Source organism: Ailuropoda melanoleuca, chromosome 12 (assembly GCF_002007445.2).
Source record: "Ailuropoda melanoleuca isolate Jingjing chromosome 12, ASM200744v2, whole genome shotgun sequence".
Classification (NCBI taxonomy): Eukaryota; Metazoa; Chordata; class Mammalia; order Carnivora; family Ursidae; genus Ailuropoda; species Ailuropoda melanoleuca.
In genome coordinates, this window is record NC_048229.1 from 23,961,007 (window position 1) to 23,983,339 (window position 22,333).

The 22,333-nt window shown below is 49.8% G+C and overlaps 2 protein-coding genes across 5 annotated transcripts in view; both read right to left on the bottom strand.

Annotated features, from left to right (window-relative positions):
- Positions 1-375: 375 nt before the first annotated feature.
- Positions 376-15,290, bottom strand: LOC105241075 (zinc finger protein 883-like). Of its 4 annotated transcripts, none has more exons than XR_004619217.1 (3): positions 14,831-15,290; positions 12,702-12,804; positions 376-496 (listed from the first exon to the last, which is right to left on the bottom strand). XR_004619217.1 is itself a non-coding variant. In XM_034639397.1 (3 exons), exons 1-3 carry the CDS (start codon positions 14,846-14,848, stop codon positions 8,334-8,336), a joined length of 411 nt encoding a protein of 136 aa, XP_034495288.1. In that variant the 5' UTR covers positions 14,849-15,289; the 3' UTR covers positions 6,960-8,333. The 4 variants fall into 4 exon arrangements, 1 of the variants encoding a protein (XP_034495288.1); XR_004619216.1 differs by lacking the exon at positions 376-496 and adding an exon at positions 6,960-9,187; XM_034639397.1 differs by lacking the exon at positions 376-496 and adding an exon at positions 6,960-8,623 and having other exon boundaries at positions 14,831-15,289.
- Positions 15,291-18,757: 3,467 nt separating this feature from the next.
- RNF225 (ring finger protein 225) overlaps positions 18,758-22,333 on the bottom strand; it is a 6,178-nt gene continuing 2,602 nt past the window's right edge. Inside the window, exon 3 of the mRNA XM_034638038.1 lies at positions 18,758-22,326. Coding sequence (XP_034493929.1) covers positions 21,893-22,326 — 434 coding nt within the window. The 3' untranslated portion in view covers positions 18,758-21,892. The remainder of the gene's footprint in view (positions 22,327-22,333) is intronic.

The window sequence follows — 22,333 nt, forward strand, 5'->3', positions numbered from 1 at the left end:
AATAAATAAAATATTTTTTTAAAAAGGACGGGGGGGGGGGGGAAAGAAAGAAAAGATTCTACAGCCCGAGTTGAATGAGCAGCTGGGGACCAGAGGCCAGGGGANAAAGATTCTACAGCCCGAGTTGAATGAGCAGCTGGGGACCAGAGGCCAGGGGACATTGGCAGGAGGGGGGCGGTGTTGGGGAAGATCAGCAGTTGGATTTTAGAAGCGTTGAGTCTTCGATGCCTGGGCCACTGGACTCAGGCAGGTCTGGGGTTCTGGGGATGGGTGTGGCACATGTTCACAGGACAGTAGGCTGGTAGCCTGCCCCGTGTCAAGCCATGGTGCCGACTCAAGTAGGCGGCCTTGTGGAGGAGGGTGAGCGTGTTGTTGATGTCGGGGAGAAGGGTCCTGGGCATATCCAGATAGGAGGCTGGCAGGAGAAGAACCCAGCTCCTGGATGTCTTGCACTGAATTCAGACGCATGCCTCCTGGAGGATGTGGTACTGAGCTCCTAGGAAGAACAGAGCACTTAGACGGGTCCCCGAGAAGCCTACCCCAGGGTGATGCTTGAGAACTTTGCACTGCTGGCTTCTCTGGGTCAGGCCACTGGCTTCCTCACGCCCACAACCAGAAAACTTGTTTTCTCAGCTCATGCCATGTTCCCCTTGAAAACTGCTGTTGGTCCTGGAGCTCTGGCCCAGGCCATGCTACCTCCTCTCCCAGGCTGCTGTGAGCAACCCCCACACATTCTACCAAGGGGTTCAGTCTGCCTTCTGCTCAGGTCATGATCCCAGGATCCTGGAAGAGAGCCTGTGTTGGGTTCCCTGCTCAGAGGAGAGTCGGCTTCTCCCTCTGCCCCTCCCTGAAGGGCTGTGGAGTGTGACTGGAGGTAGGAGTGTCCACACAGCCATACAGGGCCTGAGTGGTGATTCTGAGCTTTCACTGCCGGCATCCCAATGTTGATATTCCCACTCACCACAGCCTGAGATTATAATTTCCCCAGTTTATACATAAGGAAATGGACATAGAGAAGGGTAAGCATTGTACCCACAATCTCATGCGAGCCCAGGTACAAACTCAGCTCAGCCTGACTCCCTAAGTTCTGACCCCCCTGCCTCTGTGTACCATTTTGCATCTAGCAGGACATAGTGGTTAAATTTGATGCAAGTTTGAAGTGTGTGGATATGAAAGTATGAGATACAGAAGAATTACTAGGATCACAATTTATGCAGTGAATTTGAAACAGTATAGACCCTTCTCTCTCTGTAGTCCAGAGGGAATTATTCTTTCCTCTCTCCCATTGTGAATGGTGTGGCATGTAAGAATACATCCCTGGGGGGTTGCCTGGGTGGCTCAGTCAGTTGGGCATCTCCTTTCGGCTTGGGTTGTGGTCCCAGGGTCCCAGGATCAAGCCCCCACATTGGGCTCCCTGCTCGGCGGGGAGCCTGCTTCTCCCTCTCCCCTCTGCTTATGCTCTCTCTCTCAAACAAATGAATAAAGTCTTTTAAAATTTTTTTCTAAAAAAATTTAAAAGAAGAATACGTCCCTTGGGCAAGAGTCCTGCCTGTATTTTATGATGTGCTCCCTTATCAAAGTACACTTTCTAGGTTGACAGATGAGACCAATGACCCTACAGAGAGGTGGCTGTGACCTCTTACCCCACTGCTCCCACAGAAGCCCAGCAGTGTCTGTGAGGGTCTTATGACAATAGCAATGCTGGTGAGAGTCCTTGTGTACCCTGCAAATTGTGTGCCTATCCCTTTTGAAAGCAGGGTAGTATGTGTGTTTACCTTCTGCTAGCCATTCTAATAGATAGTCCTCTAATTTCATAGTGCCTTTATTTATGTTTCCCCTTTCAATTGGACATACACATTCAAGGGATTTTTTAAATTATTTATTTGTGTATTTATTTAAAGATTTTATTCATTTATTTGGGAGAGAGAGCATGAGCGGGGTGGGGGGGAGGGAGTGAGGGGTAGAGGGAGAAGTAGGCTCCCTGCTGAGCAGGGAGCCTGACATGGGGCTTGATCGCAGGACTCCGAGATCATGACCTGAGTTGAAGGCAGACACTTAACCGACCGAGCCACCCAGGCACCCCTAAAATACTTTTTATTTTGAAGTAGTTTGAAAGAAGTGGCTAAAGTGTTCCCATGTAGTCTTCATCCAGCTTCCCTCAATGATAACGTTCTACATAACCACAGTACATGTCAAAACCAGGAAAACAGTACTAACACAATACTTTTAACTCAGCTACAGACCTTATTCAGAAAACACCAATTTTCACATATACTTTTTATGTAGTTCTGTGAAATTTTATCACATATGTAGATTCCTGTCACCACCACCACCACAGTCCGATACAGAGCTGTTCCATTTCAAAAAGAAACTTCTAACTAACACTTAGGTCGTACCCTCTCCCAACCCTGACCACCACTGATCTGTCTTCCATCACTACAACTGTGCCATGTCACAAATGTCATGTAAAGGGAATCCTATAGCATAGATGGGCGATACTGTGGGGTTTTATCACTCAGCATAATGCATTTGAGATCCATCCAAGGTGTGTGTTATCAATAGCTTGTTCCTTTTCATTGCTGACTAGTATTGCATTATCTGGATATACCACAGTTTATTTACCCATTCACCTACTGAAGGCCATTTGGGGTGTCTACATTATTATTATTATCATTATCATTGTTAGATATTACAAATAACACTGTCATGAACATTTGAATTCAGTTTTCTATGAACCTGTTTTCATATTTGTGTGGACATGAGTTTTCATTGTTGTGTGTGTCAAGGTGATAAATGCACAGGGATACAACTGTAGAGTTGTACAGTAAGTGGATGCTAAACTGCCAAACTGTTTTCCAGAGTAGTTGCACCATTCTACATCCCCACCCGCAATAGCTATTGAACATCTTTTCATGTATATATTTGCTCTCCATATATTTTCCTTAGTGAAATATCTGCTCAAGTTTTTGCCCATTTTCTAACTGGAATTTTAGTCAACTTTATTAATGTGTAACTTATGTAAAACAGAATGCACTCATTTCAAGTGCAAAATTAGATGAGGTTGGACAAATAAATATACCCATGTATTGAATTTGAGATACTCTCTGTAGTCATTTCCTTAAGCCAATATAGTTATGTCCACCCACTTCCACTGTGCTGCTAATGGCAAATATATTTCTGTGTGTTATAGGTCAAACAGTACAGTTATGTAAATAGTTTTATACACTTGCTTTTACAATAAGTTAAAAAAAAAGAAACAGCATTTATACTTTCTTATACATAATTACTGGTGCTTTTTGTTTTTTCGTGTAGATTCACATCATTGTTTGGGATCATGTTTTCAGCCTTTAGTGCCTCTTGGGTTGGTTGACATTGGACAAGGAGACAACCCCAAGTCCCTGCTCATCAGGAGCAGGGAAGAGAGAGTGGGACATCCAGGTCACTGAGATAAAAGCCTCAGTTGGGACTCTGTCCATTCTTTTTTTTTTTTTTTAAGATTTTTATTTATTTGACAGAGAGAGAGAGAGACAGCCAGAGAAAGAGGGAACACAAGCGGGGGGTGGGGGTGGAAGAGGAAGAAGCAGGCTCCCAGCGGAGGAGCCTGATGTGGGGCTCGACCCCAGAACCCTGGGATCACGCCCTGAGCCGAAGGCAGATGCTTAATGACTGAGCCACCCAGGTGCCCCAGGACTCTGTCCATTCTTTAACAAGCACATGATGTTTTCTGCTTATTAAAGAATGTTTATTAGTATATTTGCTGATTTTTTTTTAAGATTTTATTTATTTATNCCCTCTGCTTATGCTCTCTCTCTCAAACAAATGAATAAAGTCTTTTAAAATTTTTTTCTAAAAAAATTTAAAAGAAGAATACGTCCCTTGGGCAAGAGTCCTGCCTGTATTTTATGATGTGCTCCCTTATCAAAGTACACTTTCTAGGTTGACAGATGAGACCAATGACCCTACAGAGAGGTGGCTGTGACCTCTTACCCCACTGCTCCCACAGAAGCCCAGCAGTGTCTGTGAGGGTCTTATGACAATAGCAATGCTGGTGAGAGTCCTTGTGTACCCTGCAAATTGTGTGCCTATCCCTTTTGAAAGCAGGGTAGTATGTGTGTTTACCTTCTGCTAGCCATTCTAATAGATAGTCCTCTAATTTCATAGTGCCTTTATTTATGTTTCCCCTTTCAATTGGACATACACATTCAAGGGATTTTTTAAATTATTTATTTGTGTATTTATTTAAAGATTTTATTCATTTATTTGGGAGAGAGAGCATGAGCGGGGTGGGGGGGAGGGAGTGAGGGGTAGAGGGAGAAGTAGGCTCCCTGCTGAGCAGGGAGCCTGACATGGGGCTTGATCGCAGGGACTCCGAGATCATGACCTGAGTTGAAGGCAGACACTTAACCGACCGAGCCACCCAGGCACCCCTAAAATACTTTTTATTTTGAAGTAGTTTGAAAGAAGTGGCTAAAGTGTTCCCATGTAGTCTTCATCCAGCTTCCCTCAATGATAACGTTCTACATAACCACAGTACATGTCAAAACCAGGAAAACAGTACTAACACAATACTTTTAACTCAGCTACAGACCTTATTCAGAAAACACCAATTTTCACATATACTTTTTATGTAGTTCTGTGAAATTTTATCACATATGTAGATTCCTGTCACCACCACCACCACAGTCCGATACAGAGCTGTTCCATTTCAAAAAGAAACTTCTAACTAACACTTAGGTCGTACCCTCTCCCAACCCTGACCACCACTGATCTGTCTTCCATCACTACAACTGTGCCATGTCACAAATGTCATGTAAAGGGAATCCTATAGCATAGATGGGCGATACTGTGGGGTTTTATCACTCAGCATAATGCATTTGAGATCCATCCAAGGTGTGTGTTATCAATAGCTTGTTCCTTTTCATTGCTGACTAGTATTGCATTATCTGGATATACCACAGTTTATTTACCCATTCACCTACTGAAGGCCATTTGGGGTGTCTACATTATTATTATTATCATTATCATTGTTAGATATTACAAATAACACTGTCATGAACATTTGAATTCAGTTTTCTATGAACCTGTTTTCATATTTGTGTGGACATGAGTTTTCATTGTTGTGTGTGTCAAGGTGATAAATGCACAGGGATACAACTGTAGAGTTGTACAGTAAGTGGATGCTAAACTGCCAAACTGTTTTCCAGAGTAGTTGCACCATTCTACATCCCCACCCGCAATAGCTATTGAACATCTTTTCATGTATATATTTGCTCTCCATATATTTTCCTTAGTGAAATATCTGCTCAAGTTTTTGCCCATTTTCTAACTGGAATTTTAGTCAACTTTATTAATGTGTAACTTATGTAAAACAGAATGCACTCATTTCAAGTGCAAAATTAGATGAGGTTGGACAAATAAATATACCCATGTATTGAATTTGAGATACTCTCTGTAGTCATTTCCTTAAGCCAATATAGTTATGTCCACCCACTTCCACTGTGCTGCTAATGGCAAATATATTTCTGTGTGTTATAGGTCAAACAGTACAGTTATGTAAATAGTTTTATACACTTGCTTTTACAATAAGTTAAAAAAAAAGAAACAGCATTTATACTTTCTTATACATAATTACTGGTGCTTTTTGTTTTTTCGTGTAGATTCACATCATTGTTTGGGATCATGTTTTCAGCCTTTAGTGCCTCTTGGGTTGGTTGACATTGGACAAGGAGACAACCCCAAGTCCCTGCTCATCAGGAGCAGGGAAGAGAGAGTGGGACATCCAGGTCACTGAGATAAAAGCCTCAGTTGGGACTCTGTCCATTCTTTTTTTTTTTTTTTAAGATTTTTATTTATTTGACAGAGAGAGAGAGAGACAGCCAGAGAAAGAGGGAACACAAGCGGGGGGTGGGGGTGGAAGAGGAAGAAGCAGGCTCCCAGCGGAGGAGCCTGATGTGGGGCTCGACCCCAGAACCCTGGGATCACGCCCTGAGCCGAAGGCAGATGCTTAATGACTGAGCCACCCAGGTGCCCCAGGACTCTGTCCATTCTTTAACAAGCACATGATGTTTTCTGCTTATTAAAGAATGTTTATTAGTATATTTGCTGATTTTTTTTTAAGATTTTATTTATTTATTGGACAGAGAAAGACACAGCAAGAGAGGGAACACCAGCGGGGGGAGTGGGAGAGGGAGAAGCAGGCTTCCCGCTGAGCAGGGAGCCCGATGTAGGGCTTGATCCCAGGACCCTAAGACCATGACTCAAGCCAAAGGCAGACGCTCAACGACTGAGCCACCCAGGCACACCATATTTGCTGATTATAAATGTAATCATGTTCAACGCCAACATTTTTTAATGGAGATTCCCTAATTATTTCCAGTAGTGCCCTATTGCTAGACACTTTTCCCTCAAAACAGCGCAGCTCTTAAGTTCATTGTATGACTCTCCTTGAGCCTGTCACGGAAGAACCTTGTTTTAGATTTGTACAGACACTGCCTGAAACTAGCCAGCTGTACTCCAAGTAGCCCAGTATGAACTGCACATGAAAATCACAGGACTTTCCCAGTGACTGTTTCTAGTCTGGCTCACTTTTTAAGTTTCTGCCATCTATATACCAATATTACTCTAGTTTTTATTAATATACATTACTTTTAGAGCACTACGTTTTAGGTTTATGGAAAATTGAGCTGATAGTACAGAGTTCCCATATTCCTGGTCTCTCCGTACAGTTTCCCCAACTATTAACATCTGTAGTGTGGTATATTTGTTATAATTGATGAACCCATATTGATACATTATTACTAACTAAAGTCTATAGTTTACATTAGAGTTGAACATAATTTGGGTTTTGACAAATACATAATGTCACATGTCAGTCATTACAGTATCATATAGAATAGTTTTGCTGCACGAAAAAACCCCTGTGCTTCACCTATTCATCCCTCCCTCCCCCAAGTCCCCATCAACCACGATTTTATTGTCTCTAAATTTTGCCCTTCCCAGAATGTCATAAAGTTGGAATTGTATGGTGGGTGCCTTTTCCACACTGACTTTTTCACTTAGCAAAATGCATTTAAGAATCCTCCAGTCCTTTTTGTGGCTTGACAACTCAGTTCTTTTAATTGCTGAATAATAGTCCATTGTATGGATGTGCCAGTTTCTTTATCCATTTTCCTATGGAAGAACATCTCAGTTGATTCCAGTTCTGAGCAATTACAAACATCTGTGTGCCTTTTTTTGTGTGTGGATGTAAGTTTTCAGCACATTTGGGTAAATTCCTAGGAGTGTGATTGCTGGATCATATAGTAGGACTATATTTAACTTTGCAAGAAACTATCAAACTCTTCCAAAGTGGCTGTACCATTTTGCATTCTCCCCAGCAGTGAATGAGAGTTCTGGTAACTTCTGTTGTATTTTGGATTTTAGCTATTCTAATACATATGTATTGATATTGTTTTAACTTGCAATTCCCTAAGGGCATACAATCTTGAGCATATTTTCTTATGCTTATTTGCCGCTTGTGTATCTTCTTTGCTGAGGTGTCCAGATCTTTTGCCCTTTTAAAAGCATGGTAGGCAGAGGCGCCTGGGTGGCTCAAATGGTTAAGTGTCTGCTTTCAGCTCGGGTCATGATCTTTGGGTTCTGGGATTGAGCCCCACATCAGGTTCCTAGCTCAGCGGGGAGTCTGCTTCTCCCTCTAGATCTCGCCCCCTGCTCGTGCTCTCTGTTTCTCTCAAATGAATAAATAAAATCTTTTTAAAAAAAAAGTGGTAGGCAGAATTCTAAGATGACCTCAAGACTTTTCCATTGTAGGGCAACCCTCTGGGGCCCTCCCTCCTTGGGAGCTTTGTACTCTATCATTCAATAAGCTTCACTATCGCTCATTAAACCCTGCTTTGCTGCCCTTCCCTCCCCAAAAAAGATTTTTCCATGGTAATCCATAAGACTAGGATGGATTTTCCCCCAGAGCCTCCAGACAAGAACTCAGTCTGGCCAGCACCTTCATTCTAGTAGGAGGTTGTGCTAGAATTCTGACCTCAGTACTGTGAACTAAGAAATGGATGTTTTAGTAACTGCAACTGTTACACAGAAACAGAAAACTATCACAAGGTTGGACTTCTGGCAGTGGCGCCCTCACAGTCTTCTCTCTGATGTGAGGTTGAACAAGGCGATAGCCGTGGCTGAAGGCACTTTCACTGTACTCGTAAGGCCTTCAGTGCAAACCTTCTGGAGTGGAATAAGGTTGGAGCTGCAGCTGAAGACTTTTCCACATTAGTTGGACTAACGAGGGTATTCTAGCGGCATCTGAGTGGCTCAGGTAAGTGTCTGCCTTCCACTCAGGTCATGATCCCAGGGTCCTGGGAACTCTCCAGGAAAGATTTCCCACAGTTGTTGCACTTGAAGGGTTTCTGTCCGGTGTGGACTCCTGGGTGCTGCCTGATGGAGCTGTGAGGGAAGGTCTCCCTGGTGCTGCTCAGTAGCTTCCCCATACTGTGAGCGGCTTGTTGCTGGCTGAGGCCAAAGCTGGCCTGGAAGTCCATGCCACACTCCCCACACATGAAGGGGTGTTCTGATGAGTGGGCCCAATAGCTCTTCAGCTGCTCGAGGGTGTCCTCCTCCTCTTCCACTTGACACAGACAATGTGAAAGCAGAGAAATGTCAGTGAACTGAGTGCTAGGATTGGACGAGGAAGCACCTTCATCACCAGTGCAAGTCAACACACTCAGGAAGGAGTCCATGGGATTGCCGGAAGGTCCTGTGAAGCTGGGGGTGGGGGGTTCTGGATGGAAGGGCTGACCCTGCAGGCTAGGACCCAGCCAGACGACAGAATGTGAAAGATCTCAACAGAGATGAGGACACAGCAGAAGTGGAAGGAGAGCTATGGTCTCCAACTCACTTCTCTGCAAAGGGTTTTGGCAGGGCCTTGGCTACTGGTGACAGCATTGTGAAGAGGCATGTGTCCAGTCCCATGAAAAAGTCATTGCAGCACAGCAGCTGGTTCGAGTGTGACGCAGAAGGATATGTGCATGATTCACGCCATGTGTAGAATAGGTCAATGTTGGACAGCTCTGCATAGGTTACTGTGCTGGTTATCACCGAACTGTCTCTCAGCTCCAAATTCACCCATTTGCCTCCGCTGTGTAAATGGATTCTTTAAATATTTTTCTTTGCAAGCTTGCATGATGTTAACCTTTTTAAAAAATATATATTTTATTTATTTATTTGACACAGAGAGAGAGCACAAGCAGGGGGAGTGGTAGAGGGAGAAGCAGGCTCCCTGAGCAGGGAGCCCGATGCAGGGCTCTATCCCAGGACCCTGGGGTCATGACCTGAACCGAAGGTAGAGGCTTAACCGACTGAGGCACCTAGGCGCCCCTGATGCTAACCTCTGTTAGTAGAGGGCATTGAGAAGAAACTGCAGGATGAACACGGTTTGTTTCCCACTTGCTGTGTGCTCCCTTGGTGGTCTGCTGCTATCTGTGCAACTTCTCCATGAGCGCTCACATCTTCTCCAGTACCCAGCCCCCCTACTCATCCCAATCCTCTGGTGATGTTAATAGTACTTTATTTTGAATCTTCCCTGTTCAAAGCACTGTGTGGTTTCTCTCTGCTGACTGAACCCAAATTGATACAGAACTGGTACTGATGCTGGAATTGATACTGATACTGGTACTGGGAATAGTTCCAGGAGATAGCCTACAAAGATGGAATTTGAAGATTGATTTAGTTGTGTTTGCGACACGAGCACAATGCAGAGCTCCTTGCCATATAGAATGAGAGTAACCCAGGGCATGCAGTGGTATCAGTTAAACAAGCTACTACCTTGTTTAGTCCAAGTGGCTAGTGCACTTCACTTTTATGGCAGTAATGACAACTGCAAGGATGCTGGAGCACTTACAGAAAGAACAGCACTTACAGAAAGAACAGAATATATTCAGGTTCTTAAACTATCAGCTCAAGCCACAGTCTGAGAAATAGATGGATTCCGTGACATCCCCACAAGAATCTGATTTCTTACAGCTGCAGGGCTGAAGATGCTAAAAATCAAACAAAACTCAATTGTGCAGGTGACTGATTTATATCAACTGGAATGGCAATCTTGCCACGTTCTCATGTGAATATTAGGGCACTGACTGGTAGCGGATGGGACAATAAAACACGGAGTGTATCTGTGCCACGTCAAGCTGCTAATCTGTAGTAATCTGTTACAGCAGCAATAATAATTACAACACCATCTCCCAACTATGCTCCACAAAAAGACACAGAAGACATTCCCTTCACTAAGATAATTGAGAAATATATTAGCGAGAGGATTGAAAATCTCTCTGGTTGCTCTCTTTTGTAAACCAGTTTTGACTGTAGGAGATGCTGCCATGGAGATGGGCTCTCTGTTCTCTACGGGATGATCCCATGAGTAGCAGAGGCCAAGTGACAGCACTTAATTACCAAATACAAGGGGGGCACATCCGCCATCACAGGCAACAGTGATGTCCAGGCAGCCAGAATGCCTTGGCCTAAAGAGGTCTTTGGCAGTGAATAACTGAGTACAGCATTCCCCAGAAAGAAATACTTGGGGGTATAAGTCATTATGCTAAGAAGGGCTAAATGCAAGCCCCTGAAGCTTCCACTCCCTGCAAAGATGGAAAACCAAAAGTACGGGTGCCTGGGTGGCTCAGTTGGTTAAGCATCTGCCTTCAGCTCAGGTCATGATCCCAGGGTCCTGGAATCAGCCCCGCATTGGACTCCCTGCTCAGCGGGGATTCTGCTTCTCCCTTTCCTCCCTGCTCCTGCTCTCTCTCTCTCTCACTATCTCTGTCTCTCTCTCTCTCTCCAATAAATAAATAAATAAAATCTTTAAAAAAAAGAAAAGAAAACCAAAAGCATCCCTGGAGGAACTGCAGAGGCTAATGCCATGAGCTACGATATGAAAGGAGCGGAGGTGGTGGTACCCCTCACACCCCACTGAACTCACTAGTCTGGCCTGAGCAGAAGTCAGACGGATCTTGGAGAATGACCGTGGACCCGCCAACCGTAGCTGTTCTTCCAGAGAAGAGCCCGGGCACTCGGCCTGCAGCCAAGGAACTGCCTGGTGCTTTCTCTTCCATACAATTTACAAGCAACACCAGAAACCATTTGCTTTTATCTGCTCAAACCAAACCACAGTGTACGTTCACGTCGTTGCCTCAGGATGACATCAGTTCTGCTCTGTCTTGATACTGCACACACATCCCGTTGGCCCACTTCATTACGACATGCTGTGTGGATCTGACGAGCGAGAAGCAGCAACTACTTTAGATAGCTTGTAAGAAATACACAAACAAAAGGGTGGGAAACAAATCCTACAAAAACTCAGGGGCCTGCCACCTCAGTGAAGCTCTCAGGAGTTCAATCACCTGAGTGGGTTGAGATAGCCCATCTAATCGTTGCACCTCCTCGCACCACCAACCATCAAAAAACATTTGGTAGGGGCGCCTGGGTGGCACAGCGGTTGGGCGTCTGCCTTTGGCTCAGGGCGTGATCCCAGCGTTCTGGGATCGAGCCCCACATCAGGCTCCTCCGCTGGGAGCCTGCTTCTTCCTCTCCCACTCCCCCTGCTTGTGTTCCCTCTCTCGCTGGCTGTCTCTATCTGTGTCAAATAAATAAAGAAAATCTTTTAAAAAACAAAACCATTTGGTAGGACTTTTTGGATTTTGGAGGTAAACCACACAACATCCAAATCTACTGCTTCGAACCATCTACCAAGTCAGCCATCAGGCTTCCTGTGTTCAGTGGAACAGAAAGTGAGAAGGCTCTGAAACAGCCTCGGACTGCTCGACCACCCAGGCCTTAGGGTACAGCAGAGGCAACAATACTGGAAGTGTCAGGACACTGTGTGGAGCCTGCAGCACACGGCAGTAGGACAATCAGCGCGCAGACCTCTGTACATCTCAGGCAGATAACTCCTCGACTTGAGAGAAACAGTCTCGGGGCGCCTGGGTGGCTCCGTTGGTGAAGCATCTGCTTCGGCTCAGGTCATGATCCCAGGGTCCTGGGATCGAGCCCCATGTGGGGTTCCCTGCTCAGTGGGGAGCCTGCTTCTCCCTTTCCCTCTCCTTCTGCAGCTCTCCCTGCTTGTGCTCTCTCTCTCAAATAAATAAATAAATGAAATATTAAAAAAAAATAGAGAAACGGTCTCTAGTTTGCCAATGGGCCTTTGACAAAGACTGAATGCCTAACCAGGGGATGATGCCACGTGATCTGAGCTTCCCTTCGTGAACTGGTATTGTCTGACCCACATAGCCAGAAATCTAACACTAAATGAAAATAGTACATAAGATCAAGATTGCCCCAGGACTTGGGCAGTCCTGCACAAAGACTTGCAGAGGAAGAGGGCACATTTGTAGCACAAAGGGGCCGTGACTCCAGCAGGGTCACCAAGCTGGAGACAGGCTGAGATTGGTGGGATCAGCTGACACCTGTGAAAGACCTGGCCCCCAAACTCTACCTTATGAAGTCTTGAGGTAATACCTATTGGGGGCTACTCACAGGGCTGTTCAAAGAGTCAAGGGAGAGTTCATCTGCCCCAGTCACAGCACCCACAGCACCCCCCCATAGGGAACTTGGGAAGGAAGCAGCCCCTCTGGTCCAGCTTTGGGATAGACAGAACTTCTCATGGGAAAAGACAGAGGGTACTCAGTATAGTGCGGGTGGGCGTAAGGACTCACCCAGAGAGCCGATGAGCTCAAAGTTCTCCCACAGCACATCACAGTATAGGTGCCTCTGGGTTACATTAAGGAGCCTCCCTTGCAGTGATGGGTTCCGCCGATCCTAGGGGTTGAGGATTGGGCAGAAAAACCAATCAAAGGGACACATCGAAGCCTTTGACATGCAAGGATACTATCCTATCTCTCACTGACATCCTAGGTTCCTAGAGGCTCAACACCCCACCACCACCACATCCTGATGCTTCCTTTTCCCTCTAGAACTCTACCTCAGAGAGAATACCAAGGTCACAGTGCCATTGATGACTTTCTCCTCATGTTCCTATCAGATTCTGCATTCATCCCACAGCAACAACAGGATGGATGCCACCAATGTTCTGGTCCAGGCACACAGGCCTCACCCTTTCTCCTCCCAGCCCATTCCCTCTGTGTCCCTCACATCACACTTCTCAGATGCAACTAAACCTATATTCACCATTCTTCCTTAGGGCCAGATACCTGCTCCCAAGGCCCTTCAGTTGGCCCTCCCGCCTATCAGGCACATATCATACTCAACATCCTCATAGTTCCGCACCCACACCATTCCAGCACAACCTCACCAGTTCACCCCATTGGCAACTCCCTGGCTTCCCCACATGCCACTCTTCATGTGGTGTCCTGAGACTGCACGGCATAGCAACTGCAACCCTATCCTGCTCCAGGCTGCCGGCACTTCCAATGGCCCACTGCCACAGGCATCCTCCTGCCCTGTATTAAAGACTCCCCTCCCTGGCCCTGTTCCTAGCTTCAATATTCAGCCACTTAGAACTACAACTGGGTTTCTGAGATGCTGGACTTCTTCAACTCTCCTTTGCACAGGCTGTCCTCTCACTTGCATGATCCTCCTCTCCCGCTCTGAGGCGTACTCAGAGTCCACCCCACTGGGCTGGGACACTGCCTGTGTCCCAGGCGACCCCCCCATCTGCCGCTGAATGCCTCTGCAACCCTGAATGAAAACCCTCAGGCCCCAAAGAGGGCAGTTATAAAAGCCTGGTGAGCCTGCAGACAGGTGAATCAGCCCAACCCCAGGCCCACTTACCCCTACATCCATCACTGCCATGCCACAGGCTGCACCCCAGGTCCACTTGCCAATCAGGAGCCTCGGCCCCCTGCCACTCCCCCTCTTCATTCCCTGCTAACATAGGCCCAGACTTCACAGTGCCTTAGTGACACCTACCACCACCTTCCAACTGCACCGTCAGAACATCTGGTCTTCCTTGGCCCCCAGCCTCCCTTCCCACAACTTGTTGGGGCATTCATCACTGTCCTTCCTTGTCCCTAGTCCCACTCTCTAGCCCTACCCTTTGGATCTGTCCAGCCCTGATCCTGCAGAATTCCAGAGCCGCACATCCAGGTGCCTACATGGTGCCTCCATTCCTGGATATATCACACTTAAACTCTCCAAAATCCACGCTCCGGATCCTGTCCCTGGAATCTACTCTAGCCCCCAACTTCCACATTTGTTGATAGATCTTCAATCCATCAAACCACTGAGTGCAAACGTGTAGGCCACTCGACAGGTCAGTGTCTCTCACTGCCTCACATCCAGCAGTTGGGCTGGTCCTATTGAAATAACGGATACAGAGTATAAGCACCTCTGCCATCTCCATTGCCAGCACCCAGGGGCAGCCACCCATCACCAGGAGCCTCTCCGTGCCTTCCTCCAGCACAGTCTGTTCTTCCCTCTGTACCCAGAGGGAGCCTCCCAACACCTAAGTCAGACCACCTCCCTCCGCTGCCCGAAATCTCGACTCCCAGCACCCTCAGAACAGAGGTCTAGATCCATTCCAGGCCTGACTCCTGCGCTGGCTCTGTTCCCAAAAGACCTAGGTGGGACCTGTGTTTCCCTGAACACTCCCTGCTCAGCCTCACTACCGAGCACTTGCTGGATGCTGTGTCTTTCACACTTTCCGTATCACACCCCATGACTGACAGAGATGGGAACCCTTCTGCATAACCGCTGGATTAGCGGCCAGATGTGACTCCCGAAGCCCAAGTGAGAGGGGCAGGGAGGCGAAGGCGGCGGGGAGGATGCCAACATCCCCGACACGGGGGTCTGAGCGAGTAGGGCCGCGGGGGCACGCTCGACTCACCAGCGCGGGGCCGGTCATCACCGCCGCCGCCGGCGACCCTGGAAGCGAAGACGCGCCCTGAAACGCGGACGCCTCGTTGGGTCCCACGTGTCAGCAGACCCGACCCCAGCCCTGCGGAGGGATGGATGGCCTCAGTCCCCACCCAGTCCTGCGTAAAATGCCTTCGGGGCCCAGGGTGCCACTTGCCGGGGCGGCGGGACCGAGGACCGGTGAGGAGGCTCGGGAGAGCGCGCGGCCCGGGCGGGTACCTCCGTGAGAGGAAGCCCGTCCCACAGTCCGGACGAGTCTCAGAGAGACGGAGCCAGGACTGGGAGCTCACGGCTCGGCAAAGATACCACGACGGACCGCGCGCTCACGTGGCTTGTGTAGCAGCACCCAGAGGGCTCGGCCCCCGGGCACGCGGGGCACGCACGGCACGCGGGGCACTGGGGGCCCCGCGGCGGGAACTACACTACCCAGAAGACACTGCGACGACGCCTCGGAGCTGACCAATAAGGGCCCAGGACAGGGCGTTTCCGGGAGGGCTGCGGGGGCGGGACTTCGGCCATCAGCCCTTGAAGGTTGTTTGTCCAGTTTCAGTTCTGACCGCCCTTCGCTTCGGTACCGGGTGGCCGCCGGGGGAGGGAGTCCGTAAGGCTCCCCCAACCGGCGGAAACGGGAGCGGGGACGGCACGGGGGTATGGGGGGTCCCGCCACGCCAGGTATGCGCCTTCACCGCAGAGAATGTGCCGTCTCCTCGACCCTCGGCGTCCCCGACCGTAGCGGGACGGCCCCCGGGCTACGTAGCCGAACCGTGGCCTCCGCAGAAGCCGGCGTGTGCCCGCGGCCGCCCCGAGTCGTCCCCTGTGCCGTTGAGCAGCTGAGGACCTAAGGACCTTGGCTGGAGGAAAAGGGGGTGTGGGGAGGAAGATCGGCAGTTGGATGTGGGCAGAGGTCGTGGATGACCCGGGACTTTCCACTGCTCAGTATGTGCGTGTCTCTGGCAGCTGAGGGCTCTACAGTCCCTTTTGCAGAACATCATGGGAGTGGACCCCGGAGACCCTCTAGATCTATCCGTGTTGTTGCAAACGGCAAGAATCCATTCTCTTTTTTTATGGCTGAGTAATATTCCAGCATATACATAACACGTCTTTTTTATCCATGCATTTATTGATGGACACTTGGGTTGCTTCCGTGTCTTGGCTATTGGAAATAATGCTGCAATAAACATAGGGGTGCATATATATTTTCAAATTAATGTTTTCATTTTCCTCAGTAAATTACTGGACTGTGTGGTATTGCTCTTTTTCAATTTTTGAGGAACCTCTATACTGTTTTCCATAGCAGTTGTACCAGTTTACACTCCTACGGACAGTGCACAAGTGTTCCTTTTTCTCCACATCCTTGCCAATACTCCTGTGTCTTGTAATTTGATACTAGCCACTACAATGACAGAGTTGCCTAGTGGCTAGAAACTGCACAAAAAGTTTTCTGGCTCCTGATGAAGAAGTCACGGAGCTAGGGCACCTGGCTGGCTCAGTCAGTAAAGCTCACGACTGTTGATCTGGAGGTCATCAGTTTGAGCCCCACATTGGGCATAGAGATTACTTAAAACTTTTAAAAAAAAGGTTTTTTAAGTTACAGAGTTGAAGAATTTAACCAGAACTTGGCAAAAGCTGTATGTAAAACAAAAATGGATGGAAGGAATTTGCTAGAGAGGGAAATGGTAGAGGTGGCCATACATAACAGCTATAGTGTGCCCGGCCCAGAACTGCCTGCGAGTGAAGACTGCTGGGGCGCCCTTCCAGTCACAGGTCAGCAGCTGGTAGGAGGCGGCAACGCCGTCTCAGAGCCTTCCGTTTTGAAGATTGACCAGAGGACTCACAGACTCAGAAAATCTGTTATACTCTTATAGTTTTGGGGTTTTTTAAAGATTTTATTTGAGAGAGAGAGACAGAGCGCGTGGGCATGCATGAGCGGGGCGGGGGGGGCAGGTAGAGGGAGAAGCAGACTCCCCGCTGAGCAGGAGACCAGGAGCCTCACTCAGGACTCCATCCCAGGACCCCAGGATCATGACCTGAGCTGAAAGCGGCTGCTTAACCCACTGAGCCACCCAGGTACCCTTTATTTGCAGTTATTATAGTGTAAAGATATCATTTAAAATCTAGCAAAGGAAAGAGGCATATAGAACAGGGACTAGGAAAGATCAGGCGCAAGCTTCCATGTGTCCTCTCCCAGCCGACTCACATGGCAGCACTCACTTCTCCCGGCAACAATATATATGACAACACATGTGGAGTGTCCCCACCAGGTGCGCTCACCTAAGCCTTGGTGTCCAGGGTTTTCGTTGGGAGACAGTAACGAAGGTGTGCGGCGCCCATGTAACTGACCTTAGTTCCTCAGTCTCTGGTCCCCCACAGACCACACTGATGCAGCAAGGCTTAAAGCCCCCACCACAAATCACACTGATGGCACAGATGACCTGGGGTGGATCAAGGCTCCAGGTATACAAAGACACTCTTATAGGTGGGATATTTCCTGCACAGTGGTACAGTGGGCAGGGCTGACTGCAGTGGCTCTCCAAGGCTGTGGGACAGGGTAGATCCTGGGATGAGTCAGGCTTCCACTACGAAACAATTAAGCTGCCTTGGCGCCTCACTAGGCCCCTGAATCTGTGCCAGCTGGCTCCAGACAGCACAGAGAAAGGGCAGCAAATCCAGTTTCCTGCACAGATCTCTGATCTCGGACACCTTCAGCAACAGGCTAGCTGGTTCCTAGCACCTGCGCCACCCTGCGTGCCCTCCCCCAGCGGTGATGTGGAAACAATACAGATGGCTCCAGGTCTGAACCACTACAATGCTTCACTCCCAGTCCTCCAACATCAGAGGGCAAGGGGCCTGGAAAAGAGTCAACCACCACCCCCGACACCCCTACCCCCACCAACACCCACAGCTCCATATTTCCTCCCTCCCTTAAGACTTGGGGGCCTGGAGACAGGTAAGAATGAAATCAGTCATTCTTCCCTTTCTCTCCTTGGTTCTGACACACTCCCTACTTGGTGCTACTGTGGCTGGCACTGGCTTCTCCCTTGCCTCACCCACACTCACAGAAAGGGTGACAGGGTTATCACCCTGGGGATTCAGCCTGAACCAAAGGCCTGGGACTCTGTCATGGGAGAGTAGGTCCAGAGGAATGGCACAGGCCTGCTTGGCTAAAGAACACAGAGGACGGGGGTGCCTGAGTGGCTCGGTCATTAAGCGTCTGCCTTCGGCTCAGATCCTGATCCTAGAGTCCTGGGATCGAACCCCATGTTGGGCTTCTCCGCTGGGAGCCTGCTTCTTCCTCTCCCGCTCCCCCTGCTTGTGTTCCCTCTCTCACTGGCTGTCTCTCTCTCTGTCAAATAAATAAATAAAATCTTTTAAAAAAGAAGAAGAAGACAGAAGGACCATGCTGGTGACTCCACATTAGGTAGAGGGCCAGCCTCCAAAATGACCTCCATGGGTCTCATTGTCTTGTATTCACAAACTCACCTAGTTCCCTTCCATAGTGAATAGGGTACCCAATAGCATATGGGGGAAATGACAGAATGTGACTTCTGAGGCTAGGTCAGAAAAGGCATTGTGGCTTCTTCGGCTTTGTTCTCTCTTGGCAGGGGCCTCTTTGACTCTCATGAGGAGAGGCTCGCCCGATCCCTGTAGAATGGAGCACATGGTGTCCCTCTGGCGGCAAAGGGCCAGAGCTGGGGGAGAACCTGGAAAGGGTTTGGGGAACTGGGGACTCCATGAGCTTGACAGGAGAGGCGGTGTGGCCAAGATGATGGCTCCTCTGCTCAGCTTTCTGGATGTCATCTGCCATGCGAGGGCCTTCCTTGTTCCTGAGGTGTCCCCATGCACCCTTGGTATACAGCAGGTGCTCAATAAATACTTGTAGATTGACTAATTTTTCCTGCAAGTAAAATGTTTATTTTCCCCCATTTTACAGAAGAGAGAACCGACGTCTGGCGTCTCTGGCACCATGCCAGCCACTGAGGTTGACTCCCCCTCTCTGGGTATTCACAGGCACCAGGACCCAGGAGGAGGCGCAAGGGTGCAGCAGATGAGGAATGGTTATGCAGCAGGGCTAAAGTGGGCAGAGGGAGGGCGGGGCGGGCATAGCTCTGGGTGGTCACAGAAGCTGGTAGGCCAGGGTGGGGAGGAGGCCCCCATCATCCTGGCCCCAAGTGGTTTCGGGCAGCCCCTTTGTTCGTGGGCAGTGGGTGGGCAGGCACTGAGGTAGTAGTTAGCAGACAAGAATGTTCAGGACCCCTGGGATCTGTCATCAACCTCATTTTAAGGGAGGAGATACTGAGGCTTCAGTCTCCCAGTTGGGAGAGTGGAGAAGCCGTACTTTCCCTAGCCCCTAGGGGGACAGTAGTTGGGGGGGGGTGTCAGCCCTGCCCACTGCCCTCAGCCACACCCTTACTGCCCCAGGTCCCTCTGCCGTGATGCCAGCTGATTCGAAGATACAGGTCTACTTCCAGGCAGCCTTTCTTGAACACCCTCTGGCAGAGAGCATTTTCTCTGCCCCTTCTGTGCACCACCAGCTAAGGGCCCCTTTCTGACTCCACTGGCTGGGCCCAGCTTCTGCCCCTCCCCACTCTCCCAGCCTGGGACAGAGGAGGGAAGGGATGAGAAGATGAATATCTGAGACTCTATGGTAAACTGAATAATGGCCCCCAAAGATAGCCAGATCCTAATCCCCAGAATCCGTGAATCTTCTACCTTAAATGGCAAAATGGACTTTGCAGATGTGATCAAATTGAGATGTTTATCTGGGGAAATTATCCTGGATTATCCAGGTGGGCTCAATGTGATCACTGTACCCTTATAAGTGAAAGAGGGAGGAAGGACAGTCGGAGCTCTGAAGATGCTATGCTACTTCCTTTGAAGACAGAGGAAGACAGGGTGCCTGCTTGGCTCAGTCAGTAGGGCATGGGACTCCTGAACTGGGATTGTGAGTTGAGCCCCACATTGGGCGTAGAGATTACTTAAAAAAATAAAAACAAAATATGAAAATAGAGGAAGAAGCCAAGGAATGCAGCTCTAGAAGATGAAAAGGTAAGGAAATTCTCTCCTGGAGCCTCCGGAGGAGCTAACCCTGAGGACACTTGACTTTAGCTAGGTAAAAATTATTTCAAAACTCCTGGCCTGAAGAACTATAAGAGAATTAATGTGTGTTGTTCTAAGGGACTCAGTTATTTGTCGCAGCAGTCAGAGAAAACTAATACAGACCACCAACCCTGCTCCTGCCTGACCAAGTCCCCTCCCTGTGTGGGCTGGGCTATGGCTGCCCAGTGACCCAGCACACGGGTCTCAGCCCCTGTGGGTGACATTGGCACCTGGGTGTGCGACAAGAACCAGTCTGGAAAGACACTCCCTTGGATGTCCCGATGTTCCCCCCTCTGGCTTCCCAACTGGAAGCAGCAGCTCCCATCAAAAGGAGCTTCGCTGACATGCCTAGATCCGGGTGGCTAGGAGCTAGCTGAGCCTAGGGTGCCCACAGGCATTCCCAGGCTGCCTCCTGGTCACCTGCAATGCTGTCACTCCCCAGAAAAGTATTTGGCACCCCCTGTATGCCAGGCACTGAGGACACATATGTAAACAAATCAAACAAGAGCCTCCAGCCCCATAGAAGTCACATTTCTCTCTGGAAAATGCCAGATTCCCACCCACAAAACACAGAACCCTGACCCTGGGCAAAGTGGGACAGGATGAGGGCCCCAGAGACCGGGGGGAAACAGAAGGCCCGTGTTCAGTTTGTGTAGAGGGTGGCAGCCATCCACCCTGTGATGACTAACGCCGGAAGGCTTCTGAGAGGAGGAGGAGGACAGGAACCCAAGAGCTGCCCTCCCCGTAGGCTGCTATCCAGGGGTGAGGCTCCACCTAGGGGAACAGCAGGGATGCCCAAAAAGGTTGATGGAGCTCTGGAGGGGGAGGTGCAATAACTGGCCCCAAGAAATTAACGAGTGGAAATGGGGTTGATGGGGGTTCTAGCACCCAGGGAGAGAGGCCAGGGTGTCTCCTAGCAGGCCAGGAAGATCCAGGAGCACCCACCCGAAAATCATGTGGCACCGACCCAGAGGGCAACCTTGGCCTCTTTGAGACTTGGTGACCACAGCTGTTCCACAGCATATCAGGAGGATCCCAGAAGCCACGACCTGTAGCAGTACTCAAGGCTCCCATTTGCAAATTGGTGCTCAGGACCAAGTGGGAGCTAATCTTTGAGGCTCAGGCCCTATGTGTCCCTCCTTAGCCCTGGCCAGGCCACCCCTGACCCTTCAAGCCCAAGCCCAGCCATGTGTGTGGAGAGACAACCCAGGACCAGCATGGAAACAGCTGCATCCCACCCAGACCCAATCTACAAGCAGAGTGGAAAATAAACTCCACAACCTTGGTGGGGGTGGGGAGGACTGCAATGGGCCAGGCAGGGGATGACCAGAGACTAACAGCAGTAGCAGCTTTGCCACAAAAGATAGGGACCTCCGGCCACCTGCTGTGAGCCCACAGGATGAGTAAATCAGAGCCTCCAGCCCTAGCTGCTAGCTGAGGATGCTCCCCCAGGGGTCTGATGGTGACTGGGGGTGCACTCAGTAGGACCCTCCGCACGGACTGATGGTGCCCCTAGCAGGGTACCTGCACGATGTTGGTCAGAGGGTTCCCCAGCTGGACTCCCTTGAGGGATGAGGATCAAGGGTACTCCCAACTGGACTCTCATGGAGACCAGGTTTAGGAGTACCTCCCAGAAGGACCTTTTCAAAGATGGGGGTCAGGGCAGCCTCAGCTGGATGCCCACAGTAATTGGGGTCATGGGGCTCCCAGAGGGTCCTTCTGGGAATGAAGGCAGGGGCTGCTCCTTGAGAGGGTCCCTGCTCCGTGGTGATGATGCCTGGAATGGTCCCACTAAGTCTCCCTCGGAGAAACAGGTGCTTTCCTTGCACCTTGCTAAGGCCTCTCCTAGGATCACGGTAAGTGACCCTGGCAGGGCGCCACCAGGAGGACACGGAGGTACCCAGGCCTGGAGACGGGACCTGCAGCACAGATGCGTTTACCGTGGCCCCCCCAATCTCCTCCCACCCCGTCCCCGCGGGGCCCAGCCCGGACCAGCCTCTGCCCCCCACATTCGGTCCGAGGGCCTGTCCGGCATCCCCTCAGCCACCGCCGTGTCATCGGAGCCCCCCTCAGGTTCCAGCACGTCCTCCGAAGCCCCTGGCAGGGCGGCGTCCAGGTCAGGGCCCATGGGGCGCGGCGTCCAGGCAGGGGTCCAGGGTGTCCCCGGTGTGGGCCGTGGCGGGAACCAGGAGAACCCGGGCGCCGGCGCGAGCGCCACGAGCTGGGGCAGCACCGGGCCGGAGGCGGCGGCGTGGGGGATGAGGAAGAAGATGTAGACGCCCGAGACGACGAGGCCCGCGGCCACCAGCACCGCCAGCGCCACGGCCGCGTTGAAGGCCCAGGCCGGACTGGTCCAGGAAAGGCGGCGAGACAGCGG

Coding starts and splice junctions, on each gene's coding strand:
- LOC105241075 (XM_034639397.1), bottom strand. Junction 8,624..12,701: donor TGAGCTCATCGGCTCTCTGG/GTGAGTCCTTAC, acceptor GTCTGTGTCAAG/TGGAAGAGGAGGAGGACACC.